Source organism: Aspergillus nidulans, chromosome VI (genome assembly GCF_000011425.1).
Source record: "Aspergillus nidulans FGSC A4 chromosome VI".
In the NCBI taxonomy this organism is placed as follows: Eukaryota; Fungi; Ascomycota; class Eurotiomycetes; order Eurotiales; family Aspergillaceae; genus Aspergillus; species Aspergillus nidulans.
In genome coordinates, this window is record NC_066262.1 from 1,022,841 (window position 1) to 1,040,466 (window position 17,626).

At 49.5% G+C, this 17,626-nt stretch overlaps 3 protein-coding genes across 3 annotated transcripts, besides 4 other annotated features; 2 read left to right on the plus strand and 1 right to left on the minus strand.

Moving 5' to 3' along the window:
• Window positions 1–17,626: part of a sequence feature (contig 1.55 1613..492661(-1)) that runs on past both edges of the window.
• Window positions 186–197: a sequence feature (Short protein (ANIA_11388, CBF82929.1) was converted to a misc_feature.).
• Window positions 450–462: a sequence feature (Short protein (ANIA_11388, CBF82929.1) was converted to a misc_feature.).
• Window positions 621–652: a sequence feature (Short protein (ANIA_11388, CBF82929.1) was converted to a misc_feature.).
• On the plus strand, window positions 1,932–2,966 carry ANIA_03331 (uncharacterized protein; the record flags this gene model as incomplete). The annotated part of the gene is made up of 1 exon (XM_655843.1): window positions 1,932–2,966. One exon carries the CDS (start codon window positions 1,932–1,934, stop codon window positions 2,964–2,966), a length of 1,035 nt encoding a protein of 344 aa, XP_660935.1.
• Window positions 4,478–7,121, plus strand: ANIA_03330 (uncharacterized protein; the record flags this gene model as incomplete). The annotated part of the gene is made up of 3 exons (XM_655842.1): window positions 4,478–4,834; window positions 4,888–6,139; window positions 6,172–7,121. The coding sequence occupies 3 exons, from the start codon at window positions 4,478–4,480 to the stop codon at window positions 7,119–7,121; spliced, it is 2,559 nt and encodes an 852-aa protein (XP_660934.1).
• Window positions 8,118–12,252, minus strand: ANIA_03329 (uncharacterized protein; the record flags this gene model as incomplete). The annotated part of the gene is made up of 2 exons (XM_655841.1): window positions 8,118–9,314; window positions 9,364–12,252. The coding sequence occupies 2 exons, from the start codon at window positions 12,250–12,252 to the stop codon at window positions 8,118–8,120; spliced, it is 4,086 nt and encodes a 1,361-aa protein (XP_660933.1).

Below are 17,626 nucleotides of genomic sequence, written 5' to 3' on the forward strand. Positions count from 1 at the left end.
CTCCCGATCCTGGATATTGAGTCCCAACAGGATCCGTAACACTCGGAAAGTTGGCAGTTGTTTATTTGAAGGGCAGTATCTATTTAGCTACATGGCAAAGTTGTTTGCTGAACTGCCTGCAGTATCTGAGTAGAAGCAGGCTGAGAGGATGGCGGGAGTGGATGTTGTGAGTCAGGATCAAGACTTCAGGATGAAGACTATTACCATGTTAGCAGTACTAGTCCTAGTACAGTATTACTTGCCATATTACAGTACTTATAGAAGGAAAAAAGCCATAGGTATTTTAACGATATTTTTTATAAAGGTTTCCTGGCAGGCTCTTGCTAGCGTTATAAAACAGGTATTTCTAAACTTCTTTTTCTTTCCTGTATTGAACACTTAGTTTAGCCTGTACTTAGCCTTCAATCAGCAGGGATTAAATATTCACAAAATTAGACTGCCGGCCTAACTGTAGCTGGCATGCTGCTAATAAAGGTTATATTTGATAATATATAGAAGGTCAGCCCGAAAAATATGCAGACAAGATAAAGACAGAACATGAACAAACTTGTGATCTTTCTAGAGAATCTACTGGATAAAAAGCATTGTAAGAGATGTGTCCAGGCAAGTATACTACTAACCAGGCCAAAACTAAAGGGGAAAGGAAGCTCATGGACAAGGTAGCAGATCAGACATATTTTAATTTAGTTAAAACTGTCGTTGTATAGATGGTTTAATTTCAAAGCAGCCAAAATATGGGCTAGCTCAGCAAACTACTAATCTGACATGGATTAATAGTCTGTAACGGTTAGCTGCGCAAAAATTGGAAAGACGACCGATCTACCAGAGAAAGCAGAGATGATGATGGTGGAAAGCTTGGCGTTAAAGGGTACAAGCCGTTTGGCTAGGCAAGCAAGTAGGCGCCAACAGCAAGAGCTATAAAAAAGGGGCTTGCTTGTTGACTTGAGTCAGAAAAGAGGAGTAACTTGAAACCCAGTCAATCAAAGCTCTAGTATCAATGGCGTGGTCAAATAACATAGCTGACAGAAGCTTGGAGAAGAGCTCCAGACACAAAAAAACATAAAAAATGCGGACGAGGAACGTGTTTGTGCAACATTAAAAGAGGGGTAGTGAGACAGATGACGATATGCCAGCTAGAACTCGGCAGGCATGAGGACAGTTAGTTGGTTGCTCTATGTGCAGAAGGCCCAGTGCTACGTGTGGATAGGGTTGTTGATCAGAGGTGGATCGAGCAACCAAAGCAGTACAATATTGGACTGCAATTGCAGAAAAAGTGAAGATGCAGATGTAGGTTCTACTGATGCAACGTTTTATGCAGAAAATAAGGTCTGCTGGAGGTTGATTGGACATGGCACCACATGTTATGGGGGTCGTATATAACGAGTAGAAGATGCTGATTTGCTAAGCTTGGCGCTGACGATCCTCAAGATCTTGGCGTTGCAGAATAATGCACATGCCTGGTAATATCAACCTGCTGAGGCTTGATCCAGGCGTCCATAAGACACATTAATTATTCTTGGCACACTGGAGGACTTCTGGGGCGACGTCAGCATTTTGCTGCACGACGGCAGATGGACAATTCTCTGCATTTTTACCTCCCTTGAGGCCTCTAGGTACCCAATGACGGTTTGAAACTGGTCCATTTGGATCATTCTCAGTGCTCAAAACGACAGTAGGTAGCATTGCCGGTGGTGCAGTTGGCTTGCAGGCCGGCGAGCTATAAGCAACACATGCATAAAGTGAAAAGTCTCAAACGCCAAGCCCGTATTGAGCCGTTTAATGCCCCTTGCTCGTAGCACTGCCCCTGTTGCTGTATGACTAAATGGCGCTTGCGATTCCTCAACCTGTTTTACGCTCCTTCCTCGAACGCACACATACTTCTCCCAATTATCCTCCTTCGATTGCTTCTGTCAATACCTGGTCCAACAGAGATGTCATCTCCTACCAGTGCCGGCGTCCTCCAAACACACCAACTCATCGATAATCACAGCATCTTGATCCGAGATGAAATATACGGAGAAGAACTGGTCCAGGAGCCAGTGCTCGTAGAACTTATTCAGAGCCCGGAGGTGCAGCGACTGCAAGGCATCTGCCAGCATGGAGTTACTGGATTCTTGGGCCTGACACCGCGAGTCACTCGGCTTGAACATTCAGTCGGTGCATTTATACTCGTGCGAAGAGTTGGTGCCACAATTGAAGAACAAGTCGCTGCTCTTCTCCATGACATCTCTCATACCACCCTCAGTCATGTCATTGATCACGCCCTCTCCAAGCCCGGGGAAGGAAGCTATCACGAGGTACACAAGACACGGTATCTTGAGACGACGCGGCTGCCGGACATCCTCGCCAGACATGGGATCAACCAGAAGGTTTTTGAGGAAGAACTTTTCCCTTTAGTGGAGATGCCATCGCCTCAACTCTGTGCTGATCGACTGGACTATGCTTTACGCGACGCCGTCAGCTTCGGCAAGCTTGCCATGGAAGATGCTAGAAAGGTTGTCAGCTCACTGAAGGCATTTCCCAGTGCTACAGCAGCCCGTCGTCTGCTGGTTCTGGATAACCCCCATGTAGCATTGGTTCTTTCTCGCGCATATATCAATACCGACAAAGATGTCTGGTCAAGCCCAGCCCATATCGACATGTATCAGCGGACGGGTCAGCTAATAGGCGAACTGGTAGAGGCAGGGTCTGTGGACAATATGGTGTTGTGGCAACTGTCCGACGCAGAGTTTTGGACTCTGCTTCGTCAAGCAGCGAATCATGAGCAGCTTCGCGCTATCGAGAGACTTGAAGAGGAAGGGATTCCAGACGACAACGGACTCTGTCTGCCACAGTGCGCTAAAATTCGCACTCTTGATCCAGATGTTTGGCAAGGGGGAGAAAGGCAACCCACACCGTTGTCGATAGTGTTGCCAACGTGGGGATCAGAGCGACAGCAGTACATTCTCAGTCGTAGTCAGCATTGATGGGACTATTGCATTGTAGATAGCTATGACTGCCTACAGTTACTGATATAGAGTTTACAACTTGAACATATGCCAGCACGGCGCATGCTATAAAGTTGATGAATGTAACCTTCTTGTGTTATATGTGGCCATGAGCCTGCCAATTGTGGCAGGAAGGAAGCCATGGTAACCTGTAAAAGGTGCAGCATTGACAACCGGGTAATCAAATAGACAATCTATACACTACCTTTAGAGCACCATTATTGCCTATGAAGCAGTGTACTCCAGCGAGCCTGTTGACAGGTAACACTTTCAAGCACAGAGGCCGTCATTCCTGACGAGCTCCGGATGGCACCTTCGCCGGCACCACCATACCGGAGGACCATTTCACGACCGCGACCAGCTAACAGACACTAGAAGCAAGCGCGATGTTTGTCCAAGTGTCTGTAGCCGTCGGTAATACCTGTGAACACAACATCAGAGCAGACTAGTCTAACTAATTTTATTATCAAGAGTTTTTTTATGATATAGTATTGACATGTCAATTTGTACTATTTCATTACAAATGAAAATCCAAATTAGGAATTTTTAGATTATAACATTACTATACAGACGTACTTTAATATCATCAAATGATTACTTATCTATATAAATAGGCATTAATTTGGAATTATCAAAAATATTTTTCTAAAGTAATGAAGTAACTTAGTTATTTGTTTCATTAAATAGTGAAATAACTTTATTATTTATCTAGTATATCTCTCTATCTTATTCTTAAACCACTGAAGTGTATAAGCCTGGGATCTCATTGCCGCTTACTAAATGATAATGCGCCTGTTATCCTCGCTCTCGTGTCCTAACTGGGCGACCTGCAGCCACCGGCCTGGTCGCACTCTGGGCCGTCTTGTAGGACCAGGTGCTTGCGTCACCGGTCAGCTACATCCATAAAAGGCAGAATGGGTCTTCCAGCGCAGGTACTATATACTCATGGGTCAGGTTCCTGACGCGCCGCCTCAGCCGCTGCATCCTATTGCGTTTAATACACCTTCCCTGCAGAATAGGCAGCCACAATACAGAGTATCGTTGTAAAAAAAAGTAGTCGGGATGAGTTAGTAAGGTTGCAGTGCGTTGATGTGGATTGCCTCTTATTATGTGACCATGTAACGGGCAGATCTTCCTATGTGCTAATGTAGGCTTGGCCGCTCAACCAAAACGGTACAGAGCAACTGATCAGATAATCAGTTCCAGAAAGATCAATTGCATCCAGCGCCTTATATAGCATAGAAGGCTGTGCCTGAGCCCGCATCCTCGGGGTTATCCCATGAAAGACCATGAGGTCAGGTTATAACGCCTGTGCTATTAGGCCAATGAGATATATAGACTGTAACTCTTAGCTACTTGCCTTTATAAGTATTTACTTTTAACTTTAGATCGTCCACTGGTCTATAAGGTAACACAGTGCAGTTCAGTCTGCCATTTACTTAGTAGGTATTGATTCGCGGCCAAGTCTCATAACCCCATCATCACTCGCCATGTTCGAGTCGGTCTATACTATCGTTCTCCACGGCAACGACGGCACCGGGAAATCTACTCTCACCCTCGCCCTCAGGGCGGCCGGTGAGGTCGTCTATGCTCGTGGTGACGAAGATCCCGCACTCGAAGATACCCTCGTCGTTAGGTCCTTCGACAGATTCACGTTACAACTTGCCGACGACGACCGTGTTTCTCTCCCCGAATCGTACACGGACAGAGATGGAGTACACCGCAGAATCGTACGGATTATCCTTGATGCAGACCTCCCCGTTCTTCAAGCGCGGCTCGCGAACCGGCCAAGCACGGACAAGTGGGAGTCCGAAAAAGCCCTCTTTTACTTCCGCGCGCGGTTCCTTGTACGTTCTCCTCATTTCCCCTTTCCCATTGCACAATTTTGACAGGTCATCAGGAATTGGCCGCGTTCTACGGTCTGCCCGTCGTGGATACCGGAAAGAAGGGAGTCAACGGAACTGTCTCTGACATCATTGCTCTCGCCCGCAACCCCAAGGCCCTCGCGGTATTCTCCATGCTTGCCTTGCGCACACTGACTCCTAACGACATCGCTTCCTTGGCCAGGCCCCGTGCGGTGATCCCGGGCGTGGACTACGCCCAGCGGCTGGAGGAGATCATCGCTATTGAGTGCGGCGAGACGTCAATCTTCACGCCCGAAGACGTCCGCGCCCAATGCCTTCGAGACCCTGGTCTCGTGCATGCGCTCGTGAATCACTACGACAATTTACATGATGCAAATGTTCCGCTGCGCCTTCGTCTGGTCGTCGAGGGCGAGTCGAAGCAAATTTACAAGGTCGAGACGCCCCTGACCCGCCACTTTGACAATCGCATTCTCGTCTTCCTCAAGCCGACCATTTACTCGCACAGCAAGCAGGCGACGGCGGAAATTGCAGGTCTCGGCGCAATCCGTGCAGCCGGCTCCCGTCTCTTCCTTGAGATGCTCCATCGCGCAGGAATCAGCCATACGTACGACGGCCTGAACGTGCATGGGCTCATCTGGGCGCGCAGCACCGAGATTACGCAGATCGAGACCGTGTACAAAGGACTCTGCGCGGGAACAGACAGGCACTCCTTCTTCGGCATGGTCACCGATCCCAAAGTTACGCTGCCGACGGGCCAGTATAAGCGCGGGCCATACGTCCGCTTCGACTGGCGGAACCCGAACCACACGTACAAGGGCATTAATCCTGCGACGCACCCGTTCTACCATCTCATGGAAGCGTCCGTCGGCAAGGATGTCTTCTACGATAACTACCTCACTGGGCGCGCAAAGCCGCTTGGGGACAAGTGTGTACCGGAGGAGCTCGTGCACGGCGTGCAGGACGTCGAGGCGTCCGTGGACTGGACGATGCGCATCTTCTTCACTATCCAATACTACCTTCATCAGATCGGGCTCGAGGTTCAGGACGGCTGTGTCATGCTCGATCCGACCGGGCGTACGATGTGGTCTGAGATCAACCAGGACTGCATGCGCATCAAGTGGCGCGAGGTCACCAATGCAAACGGCCAAGACGCGTTCGACAAGGACGTCTGGCGCGCGGGGGGCAGCTCTGCAGAAGAGGCCATCCTCGATAAGTGGACCCAGCTCAACAGCCTGCTCCACGCGCACCTGCGGGCCGCCCATTCCACGAGCACGAGATGGTCACCCCGTGCGAACCATACGGCCTGCACGCGCGGGAAGTGCTCGCGGACAAAACTCTTACACTCACGCCGCGGTACCGGGCGCTGTACGAACGTCTTGCCGCGCATGATCGCTCACGCCTGCGGTCAGAGTCCGCGTCCGAGGCCACGTCCGAGCGTCTGCTCGCGCTCATGCAGGAGCACATCTGGCAGCTCACCGCCGCCATCTCACCTCACAACGCGCATGAGGAAGCGAAGACGATGGTCCGACTCACGAACACGTACGCGCGCCGAGTCGGGCTGGCCCCGGCGCAAGTGTGCGCACTCACTGACTCGGACGCGGACGCCGTCCTCGCGCGACCAGCCACACCGATTGGCTCCAAGGCGATTGGCGTGACAGCGAACAAGTATGCAGGCAAGACGGACGTTTTTGCGCTCGCGGAGCTGGGCGTCAAGCTCGTCCGCCCCGAGGGCCGCTGCCTGCGCGTCGACTACGAGATTGTCGACGCAGCCAAGTTCACCAAAGCGTTCGGCGAGGGCATGAGCGTGCACTTCGTGCCTACCAGGCCAAAGGACATGCCGGGCCTCCTCGTGCAGGGCATGCTCGACGGCGCGGTGACTTACAGCTCAGTGATGGACAATTTCCCGACTGTCGCGCGGCTCGTTGCTTCAGCGCCAGACACGGACATTTCGCTCGCGCTCATTGGCCGGCGTGGTCGGCAGATCGACCCGCGCGCGTGGACCGCGGATAAGCCCGCGCGAATCGTGGCCGAGCATGTGCGCATGGTGCGAACATTCTTTGCTGGCCTCGGCGTCCCACCAGATACGTACGAGATCCAGCGCGTACTCGGCTCCTCCGAGTCATACCTCGTCAACGACCCGCGCGAGACATACCTTCTCTGCGATGCTATCATAGCTACCGGTGGCACCCTCCAAGCGAATGATCTTGACGTCTGGCAGGTCGTGAAAAGCAAGGGTGATATCGTCGTTGGCCTCTATCAGCGACTGTGACTTGATAGAGTAGTCCTTGAACCCAAGGGTTGTCAAACAACACAAACATGCTGCATAAACTATATTCTGATTAATCAGAATTTCAAAGCAGAGAATATAGCCTGAATTTGGAGGTTTTATATGGTATGGGTTCTTGGCGGGTAACCCGTGGGTTCGGGTTCTGTCCTCCGACCCGTCAAGGGTTTTGTCATGGTCTAATAGAGAGACACTCTCATCTTAGTATATATATTGCCGTTGATTATCACACTAGTACAACTTTCCGTAAGCTAGGCCAACGTGTTTCAGGTTGGTAGCGAGTGAGCATGATTTGGATGCCTTCATAATAAAGAACCGACTCTCCTGCGACGGTTTGGCTCTTTTTTATGTTATATCTGTCTACGTAGCAAATTCTAGAGTCGAGGTGAGTGAGAAATTGTCGTCTAGGGGTACTGACAGAAGCGAACGTCGGCAGCTTCCTTAGGGTAGTGCGGGCCCTACTCCCGTATTTCTGGATCTACTTTAAGGATATTCGCGAGCCTGTTCTAGCTAAGGATTTGTAGTTGCCAAATAATATCAATACATATATCACGGCTATATACACTTGATCAGTCAGAACTAGGACATTCACTGAGTTATGACAAACAAATGCCTGACGCCTTCGAGACTATCTCCGGTGCTGCGAAACCTTTCGTCATTGCATGATGCCTGAAGGGCAGACACTTTGTTATTTTGCCTTGAACTACTTATTTTAAACATCCAAAATCTGACGCGGCAGCTTCTTTTTGCGAACAATAAGAAGCCGGCATCGACTACTACCTATTCGTAGGTTTTCTTGCCTCTATATCCACGTGCCACCGCTGCGCATGCTAAGGATTGAACCACACACAACGTCACGATATGCTTGTAGAAGTAGAGAAGTTGTACTTTACGGCTCAGTTTTCCTGCTCGCCTTTGTTCTGAGTTTCCTATTTGGCTCCTAAGCGGCTTGTCCTGACGAAGGGAGTAGGGGAATAATACTCACATAAGTGCATATACGCACGCATAACTTGAAACGGCAAATAGCGCCACGATTGCGGCATCCCTCCAACCGTAAAAGTAGTCCTTCAGGTTTATGGTGTAGAGATAGTCGCTTCCTGTCCGGTATTGACAGACCTTGCAGTCTTGCGTATCGTTTGGATTGAGTAGGTTGGTTCTCGATCCAAGACCCTGCATGTAATCGGCGAGGTACTCTCCACAAGTCTGGCCGTCCGGCGTATTGAAGACAGCAAGTTCGCTCCTTTCGCAGTGAACTGGCGCATCGAACGTTGTGAAGACAAGCATGGAACCCATGAGGTAGTTGAAAGGGTTCAGGTAGTAGAGCCAGTATCGCCAGACCTCATGGATTTGTGAATAGGGAACGTAGACGCCACAAAAAAACACCAAGATTCCAATAACAAGTGGATTGACCAGAATAGCAAAGACAGCGTTAGGCGCATATACCGCGATAGCTTGGCCGATTCCCGTGTAGATAAACTCGTACATGAGCATGACGAAGAAAACGGCGCCGGCTTTGTCGCTGCCACTGGGGAAGCCGACGGTGTAGTACCAGGTCACGTAGTACAGAACTGCGCAGAGGACAAGGTAGGGAAGCTCTGAGACTACCAGGCCCGTGGCGAAGGCAGACCAGTGGTACATCTTACTCTTCTTCTCACGAGCCTCATAGATGTCGCGCCGTTCCAAGAAGAGGGGCTGTAGCTGGGCCATGACTCCTGGTGCGACGAAGATGAAGTTAAAGATGGTGAAAAGGCGCATCTGTAGATCGGCGACTGAGTTGCCTAGTTTCCAAAAAGAAAAGCCATTTAAGAGGCCTGAGATGACGTGAAGCATGAATTTGTTGTTGATGTAATCCGTGTTACGCCAGAGTGAAGCATTGTTCCGGTTCGTGACGAGCTTTAATTGCGTCCAGATAGGCGTTGCGAATTCGTGACCGTCGTCAAGGGTGCCCGGGGGTTTCGATGCGGCCTCCATGATAATACGGTCAAGCTCCTGGGTCATCGCAGTGTACTCTGGGCTGGTGAGCCAGACTTCATTCCAGTCCTTCCCTACGCTGAGACTTCCGGAGACGACATCAATCATGTGCTCAGCCGGGTTGGTATTCTGAGGGCAAGGAGCTCCATTACGGCCGAAGTACTCCTTGACAGTTGCGCCGTTATGACCAATATCACCAAAGTATACCTGAGCGCACGCGTTAGCATATTTCTCCACGGACAGGAAGGAAAACTACAGTTTTGCCACCCTTGGCTAACAGAAGTAGTGTGTCGAACTGAGCAAACAGGGAAGCTGAGGGCTGATGGATGGTGACAAGGACAGCCTGTCCGACGTCTGCAAGTTTCCGAAGAAAACGAACAATGTTGAACGCAGCCTGTCCATCCAATCCACTGGAGGGCTCATCGAGGAAAATCAAGATGCTGGGCTTAGAAACAAGCTCAACGCCGATAGTAAGCCGCTTGCGTTGCTCCACTGAGAGGCCAGCAGCAGTTGTGCCAATAAGAGTATTCTCAATGTCGTGCATTTCCAAAAGATCGATAATAGTGTCGACATACTTCAACTTTTGTACTACTGGCGTGTCTCTGCTCTGTCTCAACAAAGCCGAAAACTCCAAGGCCTCTCGAACGGTGGAAAGTGGCTCGTGGACGTCGAGTTGCTCACAGTACCCTGCAGAGCGCTGGAAGGAGACGGGGAGGTCTCTCCCATCAACCAAGATGCTTCCCCTAATTGTACCTTCTGTCTTACGCTGGGCAAGCACATCTAACAGAGTTGTCTTGCCTGCTCCTGAAGAACCCATCAAGGCGCCGAGCATGCCGGGCTTGACCCAACCCTGAACATTGTCTAGGAGGACGCGATCGCCTGATGGTGTCTTCACGGTATACGAGAGACCCTTCCACGTAAAGATGGATGTGTTGCGTATAAGCTGAGCATCGACTTTAGAGGAACTATTTGTATGGCTTCCCTTCTCATCATCGATGGGAGAAGTTCCACCTCGATGGCTCGAGTCGTGCAAGTCAAGTCCAGGCTGAGCTTCCTCGTCCATTGTGAGATGCTTCGTCTTCTTTGCCTTTTCACGAGGAATGACCAAGTAGCCACTGTTTCCAGACACTTGGCTCCAGTTGCTTGTGAAGTAGACAGTCAGAATGACGAATAAGACCCACCACGCCCACATGATGCCGAAGTTGCGCCAGACGTGAGCATGGCTATATGACAGCCCTTGCAGGTACTGATCGCCAGTGATGACAGAAGCACCCGCGGGGACACCGCGAATTCCTGTGCACGCCTGGAATTCTGAATTGGTGTAGCCAGGGCCGTTCGGAACCAAATTGTTGTTGACACAAGGTATTAGCTGCCCGTGAAACTCGTTGCTAAGGATCGCCTCGTAGCCGTAAGCCAATGGATTGATCCAGAATATCCAGGAAAACCATGGATGCATGCTGGGTTTCGGAAGCAAGAAGCCTGTATACATGATGAGTGCCGACATTAGGAAACCGGATACTTTGGAGGCGGCATCAAAGCTCGAGAAGGCGGCGCCTATGGCGCGAAACAGGGCCGTCATACACATTGTCACGGAGATTGTGGTGATCCAATAAATCATGAAAGCTTCACCTGTAGCCTTGAGACCAGTCATCCAGTAGACTGGCAGAGCGAACAGCGTGACCTGCGTGAGGATAAGTGGTACATCGGCAGCGATCTGAGCGAAGCAAAAGGCGGCAGGATGGTTGAGAGCGAAGCCACGGTGCTTTGCTAAAACGGGACGTGCTGCAAAGGAGTTGGTCACCTCGCTCATGGAGAGCAGCGAATTCAACAATATGGCGAAGAAGAGAGACCCGCTTTTGAAGGGCAGCCCCGAAGAGTTTTTGGGAGCATTGTAGAATAAAGAACCGGTAATGAGAGCTTGGACGAAGTTCAAACCCTGAGGGATGAGAAATGTGACTTTATCACCCCACAGCAGCTGATACTGTCTGATCACTGCCGATTTGACTTGCGTAGAGAAGCTGACAGTGAGCGGCGATCTCCTGGAAAGGGCAGGGCTTTTTTCGGAGTGAACGGCTTCTTGAAAGTTTTTCGTCGCCTCGGCAGCCTCTGCTGAGATTGGATAGTTGTATTCCAATGCCATTTTACGCTTCAGTTGCGTTGCTTCATAATACGAGCGAAGTTCTTCGGCGTTTCGAGGATAGCGACTCTCCATGTCGGGTTTAACCCGTCGCTCGGTAGGAACAGTGACGCTGGTCAGGTAATCGGCGATGTTTGCTCCATCGGAGTAAAGAAAGCCCAGCTCCTCCATAAAAGGCTTTGCTTGATGCAATGGGCCGTAGAAGGTCTGCTTTCCTTCATCCAGGATGAGAACCTTGTCGAAGAGGTCGTAAATGCCGTTGCCCGCTTGGTAAAGTGTCACGATAGAGCTCAAGCCGAGGACTTCAGTCATTGCTCTCATGCATCGTATGTACTCCATGGCTGTCGAGGCATCGAGACCCCTGGTAGAATTATCCCAGCAGAACACAGATCCCCTTGTTGCCATGGTCTCAATGATGGAAACACGCTTCCGCTCGCCTCCCGAGATACCACGAACAAACTCGTTTCCAACCTTGGTGTCGCGAGTGTGTTCGATGCCCATGGAGCGCAGGAGAAAATCGCGATTGAACTGTTGGAACCTCGCCTTGGTGGAATTAGAGTGGAGATGGTGTGGTACCTTCATACGGGTTGCAAAGTCGATGGTTTGCTGCACTGTCAGGGTGGGAAAAAACAGTTCTTCCTCGGTGTTCATGACGATCTGCCCTCTGTATGGCTTTGCTTCGTCGGCAGTCATTGATCCATACCTTACCTCGCCAGTAACCTGGGCGTATCCCAATCTCCGGTTCGCTAGGATCTTCAGTAGGGAAGTGCAGCCTGCTCCTGGTCGCCCGAGTACCAGGAGCATCTCTCCCGGCTTGACACAACCATGACTGTTGTCAATGATTGTTCTAAGCAGGGGCTTTGCCCGGCTTCCCTTGACACGCGCAGGAATATTGAATTGGCTGCCGACATTATCATGAAATGCTGCGTCCGTTGCAATGCCCTTGACAATCAGGTTGTACCAAGTGATGCCGAGTCGTTTATCCTTGTCCGTCTGCTGCTCGACCATCTTAAGATAGGCTATTAACTCCCAACTTCGGCCTTGATGGCGGGTTCTTGCTTCAAAGTTATCTAGAATGGCTTTGGGTCTTTTGGCGCCGATAATAAATGTTCTGCCTAGTACAGGAGACTGGTATGTGAGCTCCTGACTAACTCTGCTACCCGGGGGACTTAAAACAAGCACCAACAAGCAATAATACATAACATACTGTCTGCTATATTTGTACTAAGGCGTTTTATTACACTAAAAGTAGACCCGTACAGAGTACCGGAGTACTCCGTGCACAAGGCCCTTTCTAATTGACACTTATCCCTGCTTGACACTTTTATCTCTCAATTTCTTCGCCGTTTTCTATTTACAAACATGGTAATACTGGCTTTTCTAGCACAGAAGTGGCCTCGCCCTTTTCCCAAAGACTTGAAAGTTACATTTCCAATTTATTTTTCGCAAAAACCTGAGACTGTTCCCAAGGTCGCCCCCCCTCCCCCTTCCCGGGGTACTCTACCCTACTGTCGTACTCCCAACTGTAGCCACATGCTGCGTTGCGCAGCCATGCTGCTCCTCGTAGCACTGATCCTACAGGATGGTCGCGTTTAACAATTTAGTAGCTGGATAGGCTGCTCTCATGTGTGGCTTTTAGCGCAGACGCCGTGTTCACCCAAGGCTGTCAGCCTGAAACTATTATAGGCCATCATACTGAATCCCTCGAGTTTGGCAGTTGTCTTCCTAAACAGTTGGCAGGTAGCTGAGCAATAATAAAATGGAAAACATGGCAAACGATTAGGGAGCACATATAATTAAAAAAATACTGGTATAGCTGATCTATTCCAACTCAGTCCATAAACCATAGCATTACCATCTTACAGCCACTACTTGTGCGTGGCAAGAATCATTGCACCGACACTTAATTGTAACCATACCACCAAACTCCTCCTTAATCACCTTTCTAACTCGACCCACAGAGGCAGGGCCCAGATGTCGTCGCTCAGCGGCAGAGTCGTGCGCAGGAAGCCGCAGCCACTCGACGTCGGCCTGTCTCTGCCAGCCTAACGTGTCAGCGGTGCATGGCGGTGAAATGCCTCAGGCATGGCCACACCCTCGCATCCCCGTACATGTTCTTGATGCACCTCATCGCCATTGGAATTTGTGCACTGCATATCGATACTCCTTCGGAAACTGATTCACTATAATTGTCTGGGTCACAAGCTCCGAAAGGACTGACGGGTGAGACCAGTAAGTTGCAGCGTGGTTATCCGCAGAACGAAAATGTCTAGCGTTTAGTACTGGTGAAGGTGAAGGAATCAAACAGTATGCAGTTAAATCTGGTGGTGACGCAAGGCTTCTGGCGACTGATTGGTGCTGCAGACAAACCCCTGTCTATTATAACAAGAATTGGTTTAGGGCATGCATGTAACTCTTCTGGTACAATTTTAGTATTTAAAGAGATAGACAGCGTATATTGTAAGGATGAATGTTACATTCATTCTCCATCTTTCAGGGAGCTAATGCTAGCGCCTGGATTAGGCTCATCCAGGTTCCACAGGTTGTGAATCAAAGTTATCCTAAAAACTAGATTGGGCGGGATAAACACCGGAGTCTGACTTGCAAATTATTCGTGCTTAAAGCTCTATATTTATTGCAGTTTGGTGTTTACAAGCAAAACAGATTCCTGTTTGCAGAAATGTACCTTTTGGCAATAGCAATAGGTGTAAGGCGCTCGTAACAACGCTTATACGCTGTCGTAGTGCCTGGGGCAGCAACTGCCGGGATGCCTCGTCAATGGAGCAGGTAATAGTTAAAACTCACCCCTCTTATGTAACTTGCTTACCCCTCCATGTGAGCAGCTAACCTATCTATTATACCAGTAAGTTGGTGCTGGCCTGCGCAACATAATCACCCCTCAGAGTGAGCAGCTCACCGAGCAGCAGCCACTGTACTTCTATCTGTGTTTAAGCAACATGCCGGTAGGTTAGTAGTATGGTGGGTGACCACACGCGAACAACTACTGTTGTATGTTTTTTTTTTTTTTTGTGAATTCCGGATTGCCTGTCTTCAGACCACCTGAAGGCCCTTAAGCCCTCTAAAATCCACCTGCCAAGCCTGAAATGCTGACGTGACCTTTTTGTCGGAAGCAGAGTCTCCCAATTTCCGTGCCGGCCAAGATGCCCAAGCACGAGCCACATTTTAGCCGCCACATCTAGCGGCTCCCAAGCCAGATTCCAAGCATTATTGAGGACCCTGACGGTGGAGGTCTCCCATCCAGCTGCCCTCGGTGAGTGGATCTGTTAAGCGCGCGGAAAGGACCGAGTTTCTCTGGGAAATCCATGGTAGTCTCATCGAGACTAGAGATAAAGTGACCGGCGCCCATATATCGGTATCACGTGCCAGTATATCAACCTTTCCAGACATACGTCAACACTTTTCGGACTTCTCGGAACTGTGTACCGGCGGATCTTAATTCCAGAGTTGTATGATGGTGTTTAAGAACCTTGTTTAGACTTTTTGGTTGAGGGCATTGCCGATAACTAAGGCCCAGGCCATAGCCTGTGACAGATTTTCCTCCATACGATCAGCAGAGAGCAGTAATTGCTGGCAGTATTGCTCAAAATCCACCTCTTTTTTCACAGTAACTAGTTGATCTTTCATCTCGCGGTTTAGAGCACGGTCTGTATATGATCGTTTTACATCATTAGCCCATTCATGCCCTCCTGCTTCCATACGTAGTCGGTTGAATTCGGCCAAGAATGTTGAGAATGGCTAATTTGCCTGCTTAATTGTTGCCAGATCATGTACAGCTTTTTCTTGAAAGTTTCGATCCATGAAATAAAAGTCTATTTGTTTAAGCATAGCTCCAAGAGCATTGCCTTTAAGTTTATCTTCGTCGCTGGCATATTGATCCATCCATGGCAGCATTTATGCAGCTGCTTTCCCTAATGGACAGCCAAATGCATGCCACAGTTGGTTATATTCACTTCTAATTGCAAGTGCGTTTATTTGTAACTTCGCTCGAAGTTTGCTTCTAAACTGCGGGTACCATGATGAAGCCGACATACCACATCAGATGTCAAGCATGGATTTTCTCTGTATATCGAACAGATTCTGTGACAATTTTGGTAGACTAGCTAGAGAACAAGGTATCTTGCGTCGGTTTCCCAATATTCATAACATCTACATTGATCATAGATAGACTTGTGGACTTTTGCCATCTTCCAACTCTCGTATAGTTCGTGTCATCCACGCTAACCCAGTAGATGACATCATTATTTTCGAATCTAGCCCGCTGCACACTTCCCTTGGAGTGGGTGCAGCAAGGCCAGTGAAGCCAATGTCGTCCAGAGTGTGTAGGACCCGGAGAGCTGACACTGCCAGTGGCATTCGAGTATCGCTGCCAGTGTTCATAAATCGTGAACGGGTCACCTCGTCGCCGATAGACGGGCGCGGACAGAGAGCTGGTCGGTGGGCACAGCGTCTCCGCTTGGTGTCTACGGAGAAATCCACTAGTTAGTATATTCATTTTAGAGACAGGGAGATGGCATTCAGCCATACCTGGGAGGACTGGGTGCGGGAAAGGTCACGTTGTGCCATTTTGTGTTTTGTATTCTTCTTGTGGTCAATCATTCAAAGAAGGTTTGCTGTTTATTATGTTTCAAAACATGGGGTCACCTGGGGACTTCTTCCCTCTGATATACATGTCAGATGTGGCATAGAAACCGTGGGACGAGTTTCAGCGCGGACTTCAACCTATCCGTATATAAAATCGGATAGAGCATCGGTTGGGTCGTTTTGTCTCGTCCCTGCACAGCTGGAGCATAAACCGGGGCCTTCCTCCCATTAACTCAGAAGTTAACAAATAATCTCCTGCCCGCCAAAAAGCCTAACCATTTGCTTTCCTAACTGGGTTCTGATCTTGGTACCCCTCAAGCTTCACCATCCGGCAGTCCGAAAGGTCGTGAGGAATGATAACTGTATATTCCAGGCGTTGGATAAAGGACTGCCAGTATTGGTGCCGCAACCAGATTTTGGAACCATGGTAAGGACAAAAGGACACAGCTCCCCACACAGCTGCCATAAGGCGCTCCCTTTGTGGCTTAGAGTCCTCGCACTCCACTTTGACATTTCGGTAAGTCAGTTTCACAAAACACGGCAGACGCGGCCAAATTGGTAAGGGCTGAGTCATTCTTTTCCTGGTATAGGGCAATGTAGCCAACAGTCAGGTGGTAGGTAAGCCACGATGACTAGTTGAAAATGGCAGTCTTTGTATGCATTTGAGTTAGAGCTTCTTTGGTGTTATATGTGTGCGGTGGAAATATGACGGCGAACAGATGGTTGTAGTATGACTTATGGCTGATGTTCCCGCTACTTGTGCCTGTGATTATGCGCCGCGGGCGGTTGCTATAGTACCCAGAAGGAAGTCTTCACCTTCTGTGGGAGGCTGGGACCGAGTTGGGTGGGATTACGGCCAGTAGCAGGTCCGTGGTTATTGTTGGAGCCATATGCAGGGTTACGGTTCCCTTCTCCTCCGAATGTAAGATCTACATGTGCCTGTGGCTGTCTACTTCAAGTAAACTTGAAGCGTTCACCATGCCCTTCTGCAAACCCCGTGTACACCCTAAATAAAAGCGTCGAGTCACGATAAGCGGTGTACATCGTTGGTACGACCGTTTATAGCGTCGCTAGCAGCCATATCTTGAGTCAAGCTCCGAGGACCTATGTCACGTAACCAAGGTCTTACTATGGTGTCTTGAGTAGCGCGGTTCCGTACTAAGCTAGGTCATGCCCTAAGAGGAGTTGTGTTTCCGTTCGAAGCCAAAGTGAAGGGACGAGAACAAGATTGCGGCCAATCGGCGCCGATCTGCAGGCGCTAACCCTGCTAAGGCGCACCTGTATGCAATCTGATACGAATATATCATGTTGAGCCTCGTGTCACGTGCCACGTGATCTGTATGGCATGATCTCTGGCCCCTGGCCTGATCCCTCGAGGAGTTGTACATTGAAGAATTGACAACTATCGTCATCAAGATAGAAAATCAATCGTCATATGGCATCCTATCCTTAGTAGGCTACGTTCGTGTAGTTGATGCAGCTTCCTTCTACCCTTTCCCCTTTGAGCATTCATAACACAATCAAAGAGCCACAAATCTCTTATGCTCCATTCAAGGTGATGCGCAGTACCAGTGAAAATGCTCGATCATTTGCCAAGTAGATCGGCTTCTCATTTCCAGCAACCAGCTCGTCGCCGACAGAAAAATATTTGCTGCTGGCGGTGAATGGTGGATGGTAGACCTACTGCCTGGCTACACCGGCAAAGTTGAGGTCCAGGGATGTAAGAGAATATGCCGGACATGGATACAGAGTTCCGACAAAGCCGCCGGCGTATGCGTAC